Source organism: Capra hircus, chromosome 5 (assembly GCF_001704415.2).
Source record: "Capra hircus breed San Clemente chromosome 5, ASM170441v1, whole genome shotgun sequence".
Lineage (NCBI taxonomy): Eukaryota > Metazoa > Chordata > Mammalia > Artiodactyla > Bovidae > Capra > Capra hircus.
The window spans coordinates 107,060,172-107,080,075 of record NC_030812.1 but is presented as its reverse complement, the minus strand read 5'-3'; the positions used below and the strand labels follow the sequence as shown (position 1 = coordinate 107,080,075).

The window sequence follows — 19,904 nt, the reverse complement described above, 5'->3', positions numbered from 1 at the left end:
GCCATTTCCTTCTCCAATGCATGAAAGTGAAAAGTGAAAGTGAAGTCGCTCAGTCATGTTCGACTCTTAGCGACCCCATGGACTGCAGCCTACCAGGCTCCTCCGTCCATGGGATTTTCCAGGCAAGAGTACTGGAGTGGGGTGCCATTGCCTTCTCCGGATCACTAATCTAGAGCCAGACATCTTGGAATGTGAAGTCAAGTGGGCCTTAGAAAGCATCACTACGAACAAAGCTAGTGGAGGTGATGGAATTCCAGATGAGCTGTTTCAAATCCTGAAAGATGATGCTGTGAAAGTGCTGCACTCAATATGCCAGCAAGTTTGGAAAACTCAGCAGTGGCCACAGGACTGGAAAAGATCAGTCTTCATTCAAATTCCAAAGAAAGGCAATGCCAAAGAATGCTCAAACTACTGCACAATTGCACTCATCTCACATGCTAGTAAAGTAATGCTCAAAATTCTCCAAGCCAGACTTCAGCAATACATGAACCATGAACTCCCTGATGTTCAAGCTGGTTTTAGAAAAGGCAGAGGAACCAGAGATCAAATTGCCAACATCCGCTGGATCATGGAAAAAGCAAGAGAGTTCCAGAAAAACATCTATTTCTGCTTTATTGACTATGCCAAAGCCTTTGACTGTGTGGATCACAATCAACTGTGGAAAATTCTGAGAGAGATTGGAATACCAGACCACCTAACCTGCCTCTTGAGAAATCTGTATGCAGGTCAGGAAGCAACAGTTAGAACTGGGCATGGAACAACAGACTGATTCCAAATAGGAAAAGGAGTACGTCAAGGCTGTATATTGTCACCCTGCTTATTTAACTTCTATGCAGAGTACATCATGAGAAATGCTGGACTGGAAGAAACGCAAGCTGGAATCAAGATTGCCAGGAGAAATATCAATAACCTCAGATATGCAGATGACACCACCCTTATGACAGAAAGTGAAGAGGAGCTAAAAAGCCTCTTGATGAAAGTGAAAGAGGAGAGTGAAAAAGTTGGCTTAAAGCTCACCATTCAGAAAATGAAGATCATGGCATCTGGTCCCATCACTTCATGGGAAATAGATGGGGAAACAGTAGAAACAGTGTCAGACTTTATTTTTGGCGGGCTCCAAAATCACTGCAGATGGTAACTGCAGCCATGAAATTAAAAGACGCTTACACCTTGGAAGAAAAGTTATGACCAATCTAGATAGTATATTCAAAAGCAGAGACATTACTTTGCCGACTAAGGTCCGTCTAGTCAAGGCTATGGTTTTTCCTGTGGTCATGTATGGATGTGAGAGTTGGACTGTGAAGAAGGCTGAGCGCCAAAGAACTGATGCTTTTGAACTGTGGTGTTGGAGAAGACTCTTGAGGGTCCCTTGGACTGCAAGGAGATCCAAGCAGTCCATTCTAAAGGAGATCAGTCCTGGGTGTTCTTTGGAAGGAATGATGCTAAAGCTGAAGCTCCAGTACTTTGGCCACCTCATGCGAAGAGTTGACTCATTGGAAAAGACTCTGATGCTGGAAGGGATTGGGGGCAGGAGGAGAAGGGGACGACCCAGGATGAGATGGCTGGATGGCATCACGGACTCGATGGACGTGAGTCTGAGTGAACTCCGGGAGATGGTGATGGACAGGGAGGCCTGGCGTGCTGCGATTCATGGGGTCGCAAAGAGTCGGACACAACTGAGTGACTGAACTGAACTGAACTGAACTGATGGGACAACAAGCTGGAGTGTGTCCTCTCATCCAAATACCAGCAAAGAAGCCCTTCTCACCTCCATGAACTCTGAACCCCCCGCTGAGGTCCTGGGGAAGTGGGGGGCACCGGCCAGGGGTCCTCCCAGGAACTTGGCTCAAGGACCAGTGAGGGAGTCAGAGTGACTTCCAGTGGCTGTCAGTTCGGACCATGTGGGTACCCCCCACGAGGGGCAGGGCGCAGACGGAGGGAAGCCCAGTCCGGTACGTCCCAAGGGTCTGGGACAGGTGGGATCCCTCCAAACCCTGATGTTACCTTCCTCCTTCAAGCTGGCTCAGATCAGCCTCTGTCACTTGCAGCTTTGAGAGAACAAACCACACAGACTGAAGCCAAGGACATGGTTTTCATCTTTTGTAGGCCAGTTGGTTTAAACATCTTCTCTCATGGACCATTCCTCTCAAAAACGTTTACCAAAGGAATCGGAGTGACCGTGTGAGGAGCTATTACGGGTAACAGCCAGACTTTCCTTGGTGTTGAGAAAGGAGGTTCTTCTCTAGGTACGGAAGACACAGCAGGAGACGGGACCACAGATGCCCTTAGGCAGAACCTGGTGTCATTTGTTTTTCATAACCAAATTAATTCTGCAACCCCATCCCTTCCCTAGAAACAACCTTTTCTAACATGAAACCTGTGTCTTGAGTGGCTACTGGCTCAACATCTCTCCCAGCAACTGCCTCCCTTTCTAGAGTCCCTGAGCTCTGCCTTATTCTCCCTGGCCCCAGATATTTGCTCCTTGGAAGAAAAGCTATGACAAACCTGCTAAGCCGCTAAGTCACTCCAGTCATGTCCGACTCTGTGCGACCCCTTAGACGGTAGCCCACCAGGCTCCCCCATCCCTGGGATTCTCCAGGCAAGAGCACTGGAGTGGGTTGCCATTTCCTTCTCCAATGCATGAAAGTGAAAAGGGAAAGTGAAGTTGCTCAGTCGTATCCGACTCTTATTGACCCCATGGACTGCAGCCCACCAGTCTCCTCCGTCCATGGGATCTTCCAGGCAAGAGTACTGGAGTGGGGTGCCATTGCCTTCTCCATGACAAACCTAGACAGCATATTAAAAAACAGACATTGCCAACAAAGGTGTATAGTCAAAGCTATAGTTTTTCCAGTAGTCATGTATGGATGAAAGCTGTGGTTTTTCCAGTAGTCATGTATGGATGTGAGAGTTGGACCCTAAAGAAGGCTGAGCGCCAAAAAAATTGATGCTTTTGAACTGTGGTGTTGGAGAAGATTCTTGAGAGTCCCTTGGACTGCAAGATCAAACCAATCAATCCCAAGGAAGGACTAATATTGAACCTGAAGCTCCAATACTTTGGCCACCTGAGGCAAAGAGCTGACTCACTGGAAAAGACCTTGATGCTGGGACAGACTGAAGGCAGGAGAAGGGATGGCATCATCGACTCAACGGACATGAGTTTGATCAAACTCCTGGAGATAGTGAAGGACAGGGAAGCCTGGCGTGCTGCAGTTCACGTGGGTCACAGAGAGTCGGACACAACCGAGTGACTGAAAAACAACAAGCAGATACTCCAAAGCTGGAGTTCTGGCCCTGGACCAGACATGGTGACACAGAGAAGCCAACAGAGAGCATCCCATCACCCGTGCAAATCCAAGAGCCCAGGAGGATGGATGGGGGGTAAGATGGGGGGCCAAATGTGAGGTTTAACCTCCAACCTCTGAGCTCTGTTCAGAACAGCAGAGTTAACAGCCATGGTTGATCCCTGAGTTACCTTTGGGGGGGCGGGCATACATGCGTCACCTTATTAATTCTCATGATATCCCCCATCCCTCTCACCCAGACCAGGGCTCTGAATGATCCCCGTCCCCTCACCCTCCTGTGTGTGTGTGTGCACCATGCAGCAGGTTTCCGAGGACTGGATCAAAACTAAAAAGGAGCCACGTATCCAAATAAGGAAAGAGATACAAGCTTCAGTGGAGGGTGTTTAATGTCGGAGGGAGCTACATCCGGGGCAGAGCCGAGCCCATGCCAGGAGCTGGCCCCGGCCTGCCCTGGCCTCCCTGGACAGGGAGGGCCAACGGAAGTATCAGAGCATCTGTTCCCAGCGGTGCGGGAGCCCTGTGCGACCACCTGACTGGGCACCACCTGGCTTTCTGCAGCTCGGGCACAGATGCTGTGGGAGCCGAGGTGGGAGCCCGCGAACCCTGGAGTAAGAAAATCTCTCGCTGGAAAGACGGGCCCCAGAGTCGGGGGAGGAGCTGGTTCGGCCATCAGAGGTGACAAGGGGCCTCTCCTCTTTCCTGTAACTGTGGATTCTGCAAGCACACACAGACGAATATGTGAGAAGGCACCGGGCCTCTCACGGAACTGGTCAGTGTTCTGCTGGAGACCAAGAAGATGCCAGGGGTGAGGCTGAGTTCCCGTCACCATCCAAGGGGCTGCCTAGCTTAGCAGCTAGGGTCGCAGGGCCGTCACCCACCCAACAAGGACTCCAGATGCCATCCACTTCTCCCTCCAAGCACCCTCTCTGTCCTCAAGGCCTCGTCGGGTAGGCCATGAACATTCCCAAGCCCCCACCTCTAGAGAGGCCCCGCCAGGGCAGGAGACAAAGCCCACGTCCCACCCACTGGGAGCAGAGACCCCCAATCCTCAAAGATCTCCACCATCTCTTAAATAAGCTTCTCCTTTCTGTTGTCTTCTTTTAATTATTTACCATCCAGCCTTTCCTTTATACAAATATAAAATATATTTATATAGATTTATATCCCATGGACTCCCGGCCCCGCTCAGAGGAGCGGGCAGCAGCCGCAGCTACTTGCAGACGAACTGGTCCACGACCTGCGTGCACTTCTTGCAGCGGACGAAGCAGCACCAGTGGAACCTGCAGTGGCAGCGCTCGGTCCGGACGCTCTTGAACTGGTCGTAGCCGCGGCCGCAGCACATGAGCGCACAGCCGTCCAGGCCCTCGGACGTCTTGTTGCACAGGCGGCCCCGCGTGCCCAGCGAGCCTGTGCTCTCGTCGCGCAGGCAGTAGTCCGGGCTGGGGTCCACGTACACCAGGTCCTCAGGGGTGGGCGGCTTGAAGCGGCTGTTGACCAGCTCCAGCTTGCCGCGGCGGGTGATGCGCATGGCGGCCGCGCTGTCGTACTTCTCCTTCAGCTGGTCCCCCACCTTGCGGAACTCGGCCAGCTGCAGCCAGCAGGTCTTGAGGCTGCAGGACCCCGAGACGCCATGGCATTTGCAGGCCACGTCTGCCGTCTTGTACACAGCCTGTGGAGGGGAGAGAGAAGAGGATGAGGAGAACGTCCCAACAAGAGATGCCCGGAGGCCGGCTCGAGTCGCCACAGGGCGAGTGCAGGCGGGGGCTGGCGGGGTGGGCATGTGCAGGGGCGCAGTTTCTCCAACCGCGTCCAGAGGTCTCTCCAGACTGAAAGGACATGAAGAGCAGCAGCACAGAGAAAACCGCAGGGAGGTGACGCCCAGTCTGATCTGCTTCCAGAACGGCACTTGCCCTTTCGCCTTTGTTGCTGTTTAGTCGCTCAGTCACGTCCGACCCCATGGACTGCAGCCCGCCAGGCTCCTCTGTCCATGGGGTTTCCCAGGCAAGAATACTGGAGTGGGCTGCCATTTCCTCCTCCAAAGGGATCTTCCCAAACCCAGGGATCGAACCCGCATCTTCTGCCTCTCCTACACTGGCAGGCAGGCCCACCAGGGAAGCTCCTTTCTGTGTTATCCAACTCTTATTACTTGAAATGTGTCATCGTTACCAGCAGGGGAAGAAAAAAAGATATTTCTATCTTGATCAATGTCTCAAACAAATAAAAACCAACAAAATGAGTCCAGCTTCTACATCATACAGAGTCCAAGACAGAAAAAAAAAGAATCAGCTGTACCAGGAGCCTACAACAGAGACCTTGTCCGGCCACAAGCTCTCTCCGATCCTGCCAAGTCCCCCAGGAATTAAACGCTCCCCTTTTCTGGGTTAAGTGGGTCATTAGCTCTGCAGAGCCGTCGGGCTCCTCCCCATAAACCACAGCACACTTGTGACAAGACACCCCCTGGGAGTGGCTGCTGATGTGAGGAAGTGGGGCGGACCCTCTGCCACGGGACAATGGATTGGGGGAGGGCGATGCTGGGAAAATAAACCCACCCAGAAGTCACTGAACCACAGCAGCGGGAGGAGACTGAACGTGGGCTACCGCAGACCCAAAGGGAAAAGCAGGAGCGGACCAGAAAGCTGCACACAAAGTGCTTTTCAGCGAAAGCATACGGACGCATTGTGTCCAGCGGCCCTGGCAGCCATCCCAGAAGTGCAGATGGTGGGATAAAGATGCAGGTCCGCCGCCCAACATTTTCTTCTGCCACAGCTATTGTCACCGACGCGGGCAGAACTCATTTGTCAAGGGCTCCTCTCAGCTTTCTTTTCAAGGGTCCCCAGATTGTGTCTTTATTCGGCAGGAACCGCTGCAGGTGCAAGCAAGAGCTTCCACACCATCAGCTCGTATTACGACTGCCCGGACTCCTCCCGATTTTTCTCTGGTGCAGGACTACCCCCACTGTCTTAGGGTGGAGACACTGAGGACCACCCAGGAGGGAGTACACCCCAACCTTGGGGCTTAAAAACGATTTAGGATGGAGAAGGCGGGCAGGCCCCTCCCCGAGCACTTGGCTGGAGGCTTGAAGGCAGAAGTGACCCCCCATTCCTACGGGCACTTCAAAGACAGCGCCTGCAGTCACCCTCTGGCTCTGATCCCCCGGGTCTGAGCTGGAGCCTGACATTCCCTGGAAATGGTCCTCGGTTTGGAGAGGGACTTCGGCACGAGGAGGAAGCATTAAGGGCCTAAAGCTGTGTACCTGGCCTAAGTGAGTGGGGGAGAAGGCAGGATAGCATCTATCTCCGCAGCGAGCAAACACTCAGGGGATCTGGGGAAAGAGAGTCGGGGAGGCTTCAGGGGAGGGACAGGAATTCCAGTAAAATGAATCTAGAAGGTAGAGAGCCACTGAGCCTCACTATTCACACGTTCATTCTCCTTCCTCCAGGAAGAAAGACATCACAGAGATAGCAATGCCTGTATTTTAGATATTTCACCATTGCTCATATATAGACCTGCCTCTTGCAAGAGAAGGGGGAGGGGATTTTGGCCTTCCTGGTAACTGAAAAAGCAATAGCATGTTCGTAAGTTTTTCTTAGTGCTCTATCTTGCCCCCAGCAGAGCCCACTCTCCCTCTTCCACATGTAACAGTGTGGCCGAGCTCAGTTACTGGCAGGATGTCACAAGGATGGGGCAGTTTTCATCTAGAAAATGCTCAGAGGCCCTGCAGTGACAAGGTGGTATCAACCCACTGCTCTGGCCTCCAGTATGTAAAATGGGGTCACTGGAGGTTCTCAAAGGCAAGAGAAGTTTCTCACAAAGTGTCCCTGACGTTTACACTGCACCAACGTGTCAGATCCTAGATAGCCTACTTAAAAAAAAAAAAAATCCAGGTGTGAAATAGCAGCTCAGGCACTTTCCCATCCCCGCCAGTACTCAGTCCTTCCTGAGGAAGGCTCTGTGTAGGTGTGAGGAAGTGGGAGGCCTGCTCCTTGGAGGTGGGATGAGAACTCGAGAGACAGAAGTTCCCCACCTGGAGCAGATGGAGGCCGGGGAGAGAGAAAGGGTTGTGAAGAGGTATGGAGCCTACAGGATGGGGGCCCAAAGACAGGGAGCAGACGGAGGAAGCCGGGGAGGGTGTGGGAAGGGCAGATGGAAGGCGCAGCAGAGATAAGGGCTGGAAAAAGCAAACAAACAATTAAGGGTGATGAAATGAGGAGCCAGCAGAAGTGGGGTCAAGATTCGACTGATAAGACCGGCTGAGGGTAGACGCCTGGTCCCCTCTGCCTCTGCAACCGAGTCAGAGAAGGAAAACCTTCCTCCCTGTGGCCTCTTGCTAGGAGGCCCAGGGGAGTTTCCTCTGCACTGACACATACACCCACCAGCTAAAGAGCAGAGCAGAGGGCCCAGGGTCCCCTGGTCCTTGGGAGCTGCAGCTGAGATGGCGAGGAACAGGAAGCCCGTCTGAAAGGCTCCACTGCCCTCCAGACACAGATACCATGGAGCACAGGGGATGCGAAGATGGTGGACGGCAACTGGGCTTCCTTGGTGTCTCAGACAGTAAAGAATCTATTTGCAATGCAGGAGACCAGAGTTCGATCCCTGGGTCAGGCAGATCCCCTAGAGAAGGGATTAGCAACCCACTCCAGTATTCTTGCCTGGAGAATCCCATGGACAGAGGAGCCTGGAGGGCCCACGGGGTCGCAAAGAATCAGACATGACTGAGCGACTATCACAACGCTTGCAGGTGGTATTTACTGGGATCTTGAAAAATGGGTAGAATTTGGGCATTTAGGAGACAAGGTGAAGACCTAACCTTTTTTGGTTTGTTTGTTTCTTTTTATCAACCAGGTTAGACGCCCAAAGACAGGCAAACAGAGGAGGTGGAGCAGATGGAAGACGCTTCACAAATAACTGGAGGAGCTGAACAGCACTGGTCTCTGAGCCCAGGTTCACAGACCAGAGCCGCGGCCTGGACTCCTGACTCACCACAGATGGGCACCCACACCTGGCTAAACAACACTCTGAACACGGACTCTGTAGAGAAGATGCTAGGCAACGACCAAGTTTAATCCCGACCTGATATCAGATAGTGACGGTGCTAAGCATCCTACCAAGACCGGGGACCCCAAGTCATATGAGAGGCAATTCCAGTCCTTTTGTTTGACATGTGCTCCTACGAAACATGAGTTAATTTTTTTTTTAATTTAATATAGAAACACTTTTTAAGACGTATATCCATATCCTATTACTGAATCACCAATGAACCAACATTAAATTTCTGAATTTATTTCTCCTCCAGAAACTGCCGTTCCTGTTTTTTTTTTCCCACTGGCTCATCTTTGGTCTCGTGAAGAACCTTGCCAGGCCCCAAACCTGGGTTTGACATGGACCTGGGTGTGGACAGCTCTCCCAGAGAGAGGTCCGTGTGCTTTCCTGAGAGGTTGGGGACCAGAAGGGTCTCCTGCCACCCAGCACTCAGGCCTCACACCTCTCTCCAGGAGGACCTGGATGCACAGTGGACACCTGACCAGCAAAAGAGAGAGCTTCCAGCTTAGCAAGCCCTCTAGCCCCGACAGAGCAGACCCTGCCCAGGAAACAGGAGCAGACCGTGTGCCCAGAGGTTGGGGGCTCCCTGAGCAGGTACAGCGGATGGGCACAGAGCTCTCCAGCAGCCGTTCAGGAAGCCTAGCGCCCCGGGGCGCTCTGCACATATGATAAAGCCAGCTCCCGAAACCTACGTGTTACTTTCCACTGAAATTGAGGCTCGGAAGCCCTTGTGTCTTATATGAGACTGATGAGCCTAGGCCTTCAAAGGCGGCCACCTTCTGCATTTCCACTCAGGTTAAAGCACACGTACAGGTAAGAATCTCCGTGGTCAGACTCATCTCTTTCTGGACCAGCCAGAAGCTGGGAGCACAGCCCAGGAACAGCTGATGGTGTAGGTATGTGTGGGGCGGGTAGGGTCCTCCGTCTGGGTGTGTATGGGAGTGAGGGTGTCTACAGTTTGGTGCGTGTGGGGAGGGGGATTACATGGTCACTGCCTATGTCCTGGTGGCCAGCAAGCCGCCCAGGTGCACAGGGGGCAGAGCCCACCCTCCAGGTACGTGTGGGGCAGGGATCGCTTACCCTCCGGCCTGCCTCGTTGTTCTGCAGGTTCATGAGCACGCGGCCCTGCTCCTCCGAGCCCTTGGCGAAGTTCTTCTCCCGCTCGCGGGCGTCCACGAACTCCTTGGCGAAGCGGTAGCCGTAGTCCACGTTGTCGCCGCAGCCGCCCCACAGCCAGTCCCGGGGCAGGTCCTTGGGCCGTGCGGCCCGGCTGCAGCCACAGGTGGACAGCTCGCCCTCACGGCAGGCGCGGCTGATAGCATTCACCACCCCGGCCGCGCTCACAGCGTAGGTGAAGGCCGTCTCCCGGCTCCCTGCAGACAGAGGGGCAGACAGACAAGGGGAGAGGTGAGGCCCTCCCCCGCACCCCCTCCCCTGCACCACCCTGGCCCGCACCAGGAACAGGGCATCTCCCACTGCCGAGGCTCCAGGGTTAGAAAGCACCTGGACCAAGAACCCAAGTGTCCCTTCAGCGCCAGCCAGCACCTCATCCCATCTGGATAACTTTACCCACCGGCACCTTCCTATCAGGCCAGCCTGAATGGACCAGAGAGTGGGATTAACACATTTGTGGACCAGCCGGAAGGAGGCTGAGGAGGGATCACGGGACCTGCAGTGCGACTCCAACCTGGCATTCATCTCTCCCTCACAGACCTGCTTCTCACCCTCCACAAGTCACACATCTGTCTGTCTGTGGCTGCATCACCTAGGTAAACTCACACACCTGTCTACAGCTGCATAACCGAGGTCAACTCACACACCTGTCTATAGCTGCACCCCCTAGCTAAACAGCAGCCAAGACCAGGAGTAGAAATAAGCCAGTATCACAACCGACCAGAATCATCCCAGCCACTTCCCTCTGTCTCCAAGGTCCCCACTGCCTCCCACCCAGCAGCGCTGGGGCACAGACGCTCGGCACAGTCTCTCTAAACGTCCAGATCATTTCCTGTAAAGAATCCATCGCTAAGGCGAACCACTTAAAGGGCCGTATGATGTATGCTCTACTTCAATAAAAACGCTTATAAAAATAATACTTGGCCCCCAGAGACACGCAAATCAAAATCAAAGGCATCACTTCACACCCTCGAGGAAGGCTGTCATCCAAAAGGTGACTAGTGACAAGTTGATGAGAACATGGAAAAACCGGAAGCCTCATGTGCTGCTGGTGGGAACGTTTGATGGTGCAGCTGCTTTGGAGAACAGTCTGGCAGCTCCTCAAAAGGTTAAACGTAGAATTACCACGTGACCCAGCAACCCCAACACCTAAGAATATAACCAAGATAAACGGAAACGTGTGCACAGAAAAACCTCTACGTGAATCTTCATCACAACATTATTGATACTATCTAAAAAGGTGGCAACAACCTATAATGACCATCAATGACACAGATGAATGGGTAAACGGAAGGTGGTATTGTACATGCAGTGAAATAGTATTCAGCCATGAAAAGTAATGAGGTAATGGGGACAGGCTCCAGCATGGATGAACCTTGAGGTATTAACGCGAAGTGAGCACTTCACATTTTGTATTGGACAGACCCAAAAGGCCACAGATGAAATGTCCACAGTGTGAACTTTCATACAGACGGAAAGATAAGTGTTGTCTGGGGTTTGGGGAGGAGGGAGAAGACATGGAGCACACCCACGAACAGGAGTGCGGTGTCTCCATAGGGCTGTGACAACGTCCTGGCTGGTTGTACAGCCTGCTGAATGTACACGGGACTGCTACACTTTAAAATGCCGTGCTGTATGCAATGTGCATTATATTTAGTAAAATCATCATGAGAAATAATAAATCATATTCATATGGACTCAGACATGGAGACAGGTGTTCTTAGCAAGGAACTGAGATTCAGTCCTGATTTCAGTGAGGGAACTGGGCAGAATCTTCTTTTTTTTGAAAATGAAATAAAATTTTCAACTTTTTAAACATTCGAAACAATTAAAAAATTTTAAACATTAAACAAATTAACCTTTTTGAAAATTAAAAATTTTTCTTCTGTTTGGCCGCACTGCATTGCATGCAGGATCTTAGTTCCCTGACCAGGGATCAAACCTGTGCCTCCTGCAGTGGAAGCGTGAAGCCCTAACCACTGGATCACCAAGGAAGTCCCTTTTTTTATAAAAAATTACTTTAATTGGGCAGACTCTTCTGCTCCCCATGTCCCCCTCTTCTGAGCCTCCGGGGTCAAAGGTGGCCATCCCACAACCTTGTCTTGGCAGGTGGTGAGGCAGGCAGTCTGAAGTCATTGCTACATCCAGTGTGATCTGCCACCTGGCCTTACTTCTGGATGGTCGGGCAGGACACAGCGAAGTTTGCAACCAGAACACACGGGGCAAATCAGTTTTGCTCCTTAAAGCAGGGGCCGACTTCTGGTCAGATGCGGAGCAGAACAGTACCAGGAAAGCCAGGTGATAGAGGAAGCCACACGGGACCAGCGGTCGGGACTGACATTTGAACCCCTGTGAACTTCGGCCAGAGTCAGGATCTATGGGTCTAGGGAATCAGACTGTGTGAGTTCCCAGGATGGTAAGATGGCCAAGAGGTCTTTGGGAGCGGGGCCTGGACCCCCCTTTGAGGGAGTCATGTCTGAGAAATCTTCTTAAAACGGGCCTTGGCACCCTACGTGGCAGCCCGGGACAGATACCATCTGAAGCTGGACCAGACCTACACTCTGTCTGTCAGGAGCACTGCTTTACAACCTGCCTTGGAGAATCGGGGCCTTCCCTGGTTGAGATGGGAAAGAATCTGCCTGCAATGCAGGAGACCCGGGTTTGATCCCTGGGTCGGGAAGATCCCCTAGAAAATGGAACGGCAACCCACTCCAGTATTCTTGCCTGGAGAATCCCCTGGACAGAGGAACCTGGCAGGCTATAGTCCACGGGTCACAAAGAGTTTGGACATGACTGAGCACCTAGCACTAACACTTGGGAGAATCATATTGGGTGCCCAAGGCCACCCAGCCTGTCTGTGTTAAATGACACTAATCACCAGAATGTTCCTTCCCAGAACAAGCTGCAAGATGACTTCCTACCACTTCCCTCTGCTGGAGCTAATCCCTCCTGCATCTGACAGCCCTTCAGTATTTGAAAACAACGAATATGCCTTTATGTTTTCCCCTTTCCAAGTTACATATGTCTGATTTCCTTTTTTTTCTTTTTTAGTAAACACACTTTGCAGAGCTGAGTCACCCTTCTCAGAACTGCCTTTAAAAACAATGTTTCTGCAGCTGAGTGTTTACTGCAGACAACAGGGCTCTGAGGGTCCCAGCCCACCATGTAGCTGGTGACTCACCCACCGGTGAATCCGCTTGGCATCTCTCCCGGTCATTCTGCCTCCTTTGTTTCGGAGCATCACTGGGCCTGGAGTGCAGGCAACCCCGCCCTACTGGGGCAGCATGGGAGTCTCAGGTGAGTCTCGGAACAGACCTCATGCTGCTCTCAGCAAGCAGGGAACTGGGGACTTCGGAGTGGATGAGCAATGTGGGGACATCTCTATGTGTGTGCTTAGTTGCTCAGGTGTGTCTCACTTTTTTCGACCCTTGTGGACCGTAGCCCACCAGGCTTCTCTGTCCACGGGATTCTCCTGGTTGTCCTGCAGCGCAGGCAGATTCTTCACCATCTGAGACATCAAGGAAGCCCATGTGTGAAACAATTCAGGGGATAAATGCTGATAAACCAGCAGCCATGGAGCTCCTGAGAGATGGTGCATCTCCGCCAACAGGGAGACAGCGGGACGACATCACGCCCTCTGTCCCACAGCTGCCCAGCCTCCGGGTAGGTGCCTCCAGGTGAAGGGCCTGGTGCCCTCTGGGGCGCTCTGCTGCCCTCTGGTGGTGGATGCTTGTAGTAGCTCTAAGGGGAGGTTCAACGCCAGACACCGGGAGAGGACCAGTTAGAACCCAGCCTCCGCCCACCTTCCCAGGCAGCATAAGCCTGCAGGGAAGGTGCAGAAGGGGACAGTGACAACAAGGACAACAGCAGTGTTCCGTCTGTGACAGAACAGGGCCAGAGACTGGTGTCCGCTTTCACTGGTGAAAGCGTGTGTGTGTCCAGCTCTTTGCGACCCCCTGGACTGTAGCCCGCCAGGCTCCTCTGTCAGTGGGTTTCTCCAAGCAAGAATACTGGAGTGGGTAGCCATTCCCTTCTCCAGGTATCTTCCCGACCCAGGAATCAAACTTATGTCTCTTACCTCTCTGGCACTGGCAGGCGGGTTCTTTATCACTAGTACCACCTGGGAAGCCCTCCCCACACAAACTGGCACACTCCACAGAGATTATGGTCCCGACACCCCTTCTCCCCTAAAGCAAAGCCTCACTTTTTTGGTCTTCACGTGACAAAACTACATGAACTGAACAGAATCTGGCCAATGTCAGGCATTCACTCGGTCCCAAAGAAACACTAGCTCCCTGGCAGTGATTATGGGGTGCCTCTCTATACCTTTCACGAGGAAGAAAAATTGATGGGGGGGGGGCATAATTCTTGAGGTATGAGCCTACGGTGTTCCCCTCTCTGCCGGCTGAGAATTAAAGTCACCTTCTTATTTCCTCCAAATTCTGTCTCCGTATTTTTTATACAGCTTTGGTGGGCAGAGGAAGCCAAGATTTTGGCCTGCAACATACCTGGGCCATTCTAGTTTCTTCACCTGAGATACAGTGGGCAGGGAGAACAGCTGACCCAGATACCCACCAGGAAGAAATGACTATTTGAGAAGAACTGATAAAGAGTGCCTTGGACTGTAAGGAGATCAAACCACTCAATCCTAATGGAACTCAGCCCTGAATATTCATTGGAAGGACTGATGCAGAAAGACTGATGCATTTCAGAAGATGCTGATGGCATCTCTGGCTCAATGGACATGAGTCTGAGCAAACTCCAGGAGATAGTGAAGGACAGAGAAGCCTGGCGTGCTGCAATCGATGGGATCGAAAAGAGTTGGACACGACGGAGTGACTGAACAAGGATAAACTATGAATGAAGCCCACCTGACTCCCAGGTCCATTCTTTTGGGAAAGTTGCCCAGGAGGAGGGTTACAGGAACTCATGAGCACTCCTTTCACAGACTTCAAGCTGATATTCAAAGGAGAGAAGCAAGGTTCCAAGTGTGCTGCCCCGACCTCACTTTCTCCGCGTGGGCCAGGTGCAGGGGCTCCACAACAGAAGCGCAGAGAAGCCTGAGCTGCCCTGCTCACTGCCTGCCAGAAACGCAGCCTAGGGGGACTCCCGAAGGTCGCCTTTAGGGGGAAGCTGTTCTGGGAGAATGTGAGCTGCGACCTGAGGCTCTAACACCTTTCTTTTATGGCCCTGGGGATAAGAGCCAGTAGAATAGGGGCCGGATTTCTCAATTTCTTGCCAGGGAGGGGAGGACTGCATTTCAAAAGGACCTGAAACAATTAGACCCGAGATCACACCTCCATCTAAGCAATAGGGCAGCCCAAGAATCTTGGGCCAGGAGCTGGAGAGGGGGATGTGGGAATCCAGGTGGGGGTGGGGGGAGGCGGAGGGCTTCAGGGAGTGGCGGGTGGGCGCTCATCTTCCTCATTCAGTCTGCCCATCCCCCACTTTCACACACATTCTCTTTCAAATGAAAAGGCCGGGACTGGATCTGGGTTGGGTTAATGACAGCCACTGCCAATCTGACCCAAAGTCTCTCTGAGTCCAAAAGGAAGAGACGAAACTCTGTAGACACTCAGGGCTGCAATCTTGTGTTCTCTGCCCGCAGCTCGGGAGGAGGCCCTGGAGCTGAAACTGGGCACTGGTGGTGGGTGAGCTTCTCAACGTGCTCACACTCAATGCGGACCCTGACCCCAGCTCGAGGCCTCGCCCGCTGGGTGGGAGACTCAGGGCCAGCTGACCACCCGCCACTGGAGACCCCCTCCTTGCCAGCGGGTCCCAGCCCACCCCCACTCACCGATCTGCAGGACTCTCCCAAAGACGGAGGCGTCGTCCACGGTGCTGCAGTTCCAACGGCGCTGCCGGAACTGATGCTGGCACTCCCTGATGCCCGTCCTGGCGCCCTCCCCGATGTAGGCCATGTGCTCCTGGTAGAGTTGGCAGAGCTTCCTCTGGCCGGCGGACAGCCCCGGGAGCTGGCTGCACACAGGCTGGGCCCCGATGATGAACATCTCAGGTCTCTGCACCGGGCTCATCGCCAAGGACCTGCAGCCGGAGGGCCGAGGTGAGCGCAAGGGCCAGGGCGGCAGCAGGCCCAGAGCTCCACCCCCTCCTGGAGGATGGGCCCTGAGCCAAGGGCTTGGGAAGGAGAGTTAGTACAAACAGAGTTCCTGCCTTCAAAGGGAAACAGAGGCACAGATGTAGGCGACACGCGAGATGCGGAATGTCTGAGACCGCCTTGAGCATTTAGATCCAAGTGACCAGAGGGGGAAGGGCGCTCAGCGATGGGAGCAACCTTTAGGATACTGGGGTGAGTATGCAGGGTGGACGCAGGGTTCTGTGCAGGAGTGTCGAGGCCACTGTGGCCCAAGGGTGCCACGTGTGTGGAAAGTAACCAAGGCCTTCAAAGAGAATTCCCCTTAGGCCTTAAAGTCGAATGTGATTTACATACAGGGCCAGATACTCTCAAAGTTCTCACTTCCTGCTCACCCCCACAGCCCCTGAGCCCACCCTCTAGGGCTCTCCCCTGGCTCATAGAATAAAATGCTGAGCTGTGAATCTGCCAGCTGAGCAGGATGAGAGCAGAGCCCAGACCAAACAGGGGTAGGGGATGGGGGTGGGGGGGTGAGGGGGTGGGGGATGGGGGGTGGGGGGGTGGGGGGGGTGCCTGACGTTTCCCTTTGCACCTAGCAATGACAGTCATCTTGAAAACACAAAAGGAAGCCACACGTGGTCCCGTCAATCCCTCATGCGGGTTTTCAGACTTATAAACCGGGAACCCTAGTCTCCTTGCCCTCACCAGCAGAAGAAAAAAAAATCGATATTCTTATTGATCCTATAACAAGAAAAGAGCTATTTCTAACAAGCCATGGAGATGGTGACAGTGGGGGTGGGGGGGAGGGGGCAGGGAGAAGGGATTGCAGCCAGGACCAGAGAAGCCAGATGAACTAATCCTTCATCCTCTGGGAGCCGTCATGTTAACTCTGGGGCTGGAGAGAGAGAGGAAGAGCTGTCCGGTGTCCTGGGGTTCTATAAAGGATGGCCCCTTCTCCCCGCTCCATCGCCCAGAGGAGACAGGCTGGGAAGGGCTCCGGCCCCGCACTCACCACCAGGAGCTGGCTGCGGCTTGGAGCGGGGCCCAGCAGATGAACAGCAAGGCGAGCAGGGCCGGCAGGCTGGGCATGGTCCGCCTGCGCCCCGCCCCCCCCCAGGGCCGGGGACGACCCCGGGGATCGATGGCTTCTGAGACGGGGCTCCCTGGAGGGAACAGATGGAAGGGAGAATCAGTGTGGGATGGACCAGGAGACCCCGCTCCCCTGGAAGGCCTGCCTCCCCCCAGACTCTCTCCCACTCTGGCCTTCTCACCCGAGGGTCGGCCCTGGCCGAGGCGGGAGGAGGTGAGGAGCCCTGCTCAGGACCACTCCCTAAGGCAACTGGGAGCCAAGAGACCAGGAAAGAGAGGAAAACGAGACATTTCCATATCAGGCCAGAGACGCTCGGGATGCTGCGTGCGCACCTGCCCTCCTCCAGAGACGGGACCATCCCCTCTGCCCCTCAACCCAGGGATGCAAATGTTGGATGGAGCTGAAAGCACCTGGCGAGTCCGTCCCTACGGGTTCTTGGGAGCCTTCCCTTTCAGTCTGCACCTTCTCCCTTAAAACCGTTTTCCACATCCCAGCCCGCGAGGCAAGGACACTTCAGTTTCTCAAGCCCACTCCTCCGGGAGATGTAAAAGCCGCCCCTGGGCTGTGCGGTGGTATCCCCTCTCCAGTGGCCGTGCTTCCTCTATGCTTTCCAGGGGCCCCAGCAGCCCCCCAGCATGGATGCTGGAGGAACTCTGGAAATGCACCCCTCCCCCGCTCCTCCCTAAGCGCCCATCCAGGGCACGACCCACACCTCAAGGCCCCTCAGCACCCCAAGCTTCATGAAACTCTGGCTCCTACACTCTGAGCCCCTCCTTCACACACACATCTCACCGCTCAGCGCAGGGCTTCCTGGCTCTCCGGGAGGGGGCGGCAGGGCTTCTGGGTCATCAGCCCAGGACGTATTTCTGTTCTGGGGCCACCGGGAGAGGAAGGTGGCCGAGCAGGGCCCGGGGGTGCTGGGCCACAGCTGTCCCCACCCCCTCCGGGCTTTTCTTCGGGAGGTCCCAGCTGGGGCGGGGACACCAACAGGCAGGTGGCGGCGGCGTGGGGTGGGGGGCAGATCAAAGCCAGGACTCGTCCCTGCCTCTTTGTCATGCAGAGCCGGCTCGGAAATGATCCGGCCTGGTCAGCCACTAACAGCTCCCCCACACCCAGCTTTCCTAACAGAACTCTCGCCCTCCCCGACCCTCCCCCCCCATAAATCCTCCCGTCCCCCAGGGCAGGAGGTCTGTGAATGCCCGCCTGGGACCAGAGATGGAGCAGAGATAGGGCCAGCACCAGAAGCTAATGGCTTTATGGAGGGGAGGGGACCAGGGCCGGAGCGGGACGGGAGGGAAGTTTCAAAGAGTTTCCTTGTCCAAACACCCTGGACCCCACCACCAGCCCTTCTAGGGGACTGGAGGGCTGGGCGCCCCTCCCTGGGGTCCTCTCCCTCCACGCCCACTCTGCAGCAGGCCTGTCCCCACACCTGAGAGCCGAGTTCTCTCTCCCAGCAGGTGACACTTCTCATTCCCAGGTCCCTCTCTCTCAAGCCTGTCCGCGCCCCACCCCCCCACCATTAGGCCCCTGTGAAAGCCCTAGGGCTCTGCAGGCCCCAGGTTCAGCCGAGGCCACTCTGGGGCCCTGTCTCTGTGGACAGGAGGCAGGGCAACTCTGACAACAGGCGTTAAGGCCAAACTTCCCTGGAGCTGCTAATCTCGGCTCATAAAAATCACCCGGGGCAGGAATCACCACCGAGCAGCTGTTCGGCCACCCTGTGCTCTCCAGCAAACTCTCGGCTCATTAAAATACATATGTGTATGTTTTATTTTACGTACAGTTACGTCTATGCTTCTGGTGCTCTGTGACAACCTGGAGGGGTGGGATGGGGTGGGAGATGGGAGGCAGGTTCGAGAGAGAGGGGGGGGGGATATATGTTTACCCGTGGCTGACTCACAGTGATGTATAGCAGAAACCAGCAATTATCCTCCAAAAAAAGTTTAAATATATATATAGATATTAAAAATTGGGGGAAAAAAGACCCTACCACGTGTGCTAGCATCTTGCTGTACCTTCCAGATAGGCGGCACCTGAAATTGAACACTTCCGCTCCCAAAACACACACAGTATCTCTCAGGACACATTCTTTCCTCAGGACAGAGGTGACACCACCCCCAGGGGTCATCTCCCCTGCCTTTCCAGGGTGGAGGGGCAGGAAAGGCGGGTGTTGATGACTGGCCTTCTTGGCATGGGCAGAATGGAAGCAGAGTCTTGCCCTGTCTGGCTGGAATAGAAGGCTCTGAGGCCCAAGGTTTGGCCTGATGAGCAGACAGAGCAGGGTTAAGCAGGTGGGGTCCAGGGCAGGATGCCACCCCCACCACCCCGCCCAGAGAGCTAGCCAGGTCAGATAGCTGCTCTGCCCTCCTGACTCGGTGTTTCATTCCCTCAGCACAGTCATCCACTAGATGTGCCCTGGGGGCCTGCTATGTACCTGTTACGCCCCTGAGTGCCAGAGACACAGCCAGAACAGGCAAGGACATGCTACGTCAGGTCCAGTGAACCTCGAGGAAGGGCTGAGTGGGGACAAAGACCCAGAGTGAGGGTGTCAGTTCATCCTGAGTAGGGCCCTCGGGGGAAGCCTCCCCCAGACCCCCAAGTAGACTGATGGGGGTGCAGCCCTGGCGCCCGCAGGCCCCTCTGTGCACGTCTGTGATCACTCCCCTCTGTGATCCTTATTGAGACCTTTGTCGCAGCCAAAGGGGCGCATAATTGAATTGGGACTTTGCCAGCCACCAGTTTTCATTCCCTAAGAGACCGCGTCCACCCCGTGCAGTTAGGAGACCCAGAGAGGGACTTGGGTGGGTGGAGCTGATCCAACAGCCCTGTCCTAGAAGGGGCGACTCGGTGCTGTCCACACACAGAGCAGTGACGCCTGGGGACCCCAACCCATAGGACAAGCGCCTGCCACAGTCACTGCTGCCCTCGGAACCCCCACTGGGCTGCCTGCAGAGCCTGAGGCCTGGAGCAGCTCAGGTGCCCCTAGGAAGTGTTGTCACCTCCCATACCTGCCCTGGGCCTCAGACGGGCGCCCCCCCCCCCCGCCCCAAACCTGGAAACCTACCCAGAAAGAAAGCCTTTCTGAGGGTCGCCACTGGTCACTGTGTGAGCCAGCAAGGAGCCGTGTCATTCAAAGGCCCATGGCAGTTTTGTCAGCGGTCCTGGCCCGGCAGGCAGATAGCCTCAGCATTTGGGAGGGGAGCGC

General features: G+C 54.4%; 1 protein-coding gene across 1 annotated transcript in view; it reads right to left on the bottom strand.

Annotated features, from left to right (window-relative positions):
• Positions 3,353 to 19,904, bottom strand: part of WNT5B (Wnt family member 5B) — an 80,969-nt gene continuing 64,417 nt past the window's right edge. Inside the window, exons 2-5 of the mRNA XM_018048687.1 lie at positions 16,625 to 16,775; positions 15,316 to 15,563; positions 9,426 to 9,718; positions 3,353 to 4,974 (exon numbers count right to left, since the gene is read on the bottom strand). Coding sequence (XP_017904176.1) covers positions 4,516 to 4,974; positions 9,426 to 9,718; positions 15,316 to 15,563; positions 16,625 to 16,701 — 1,077 coding nt within the window. The 5' untranslated portion in view covers positions 16,702 to 16,775 and the 3' untranslated portion in view covers positions 3,353 to 4,515. The remainder of the gene's footprint in view (positions 4,975 to 9,425; positions 9,719 to 15,315; positions 15,564 to 16,624; positions 16,776 to 19,904) is intronic.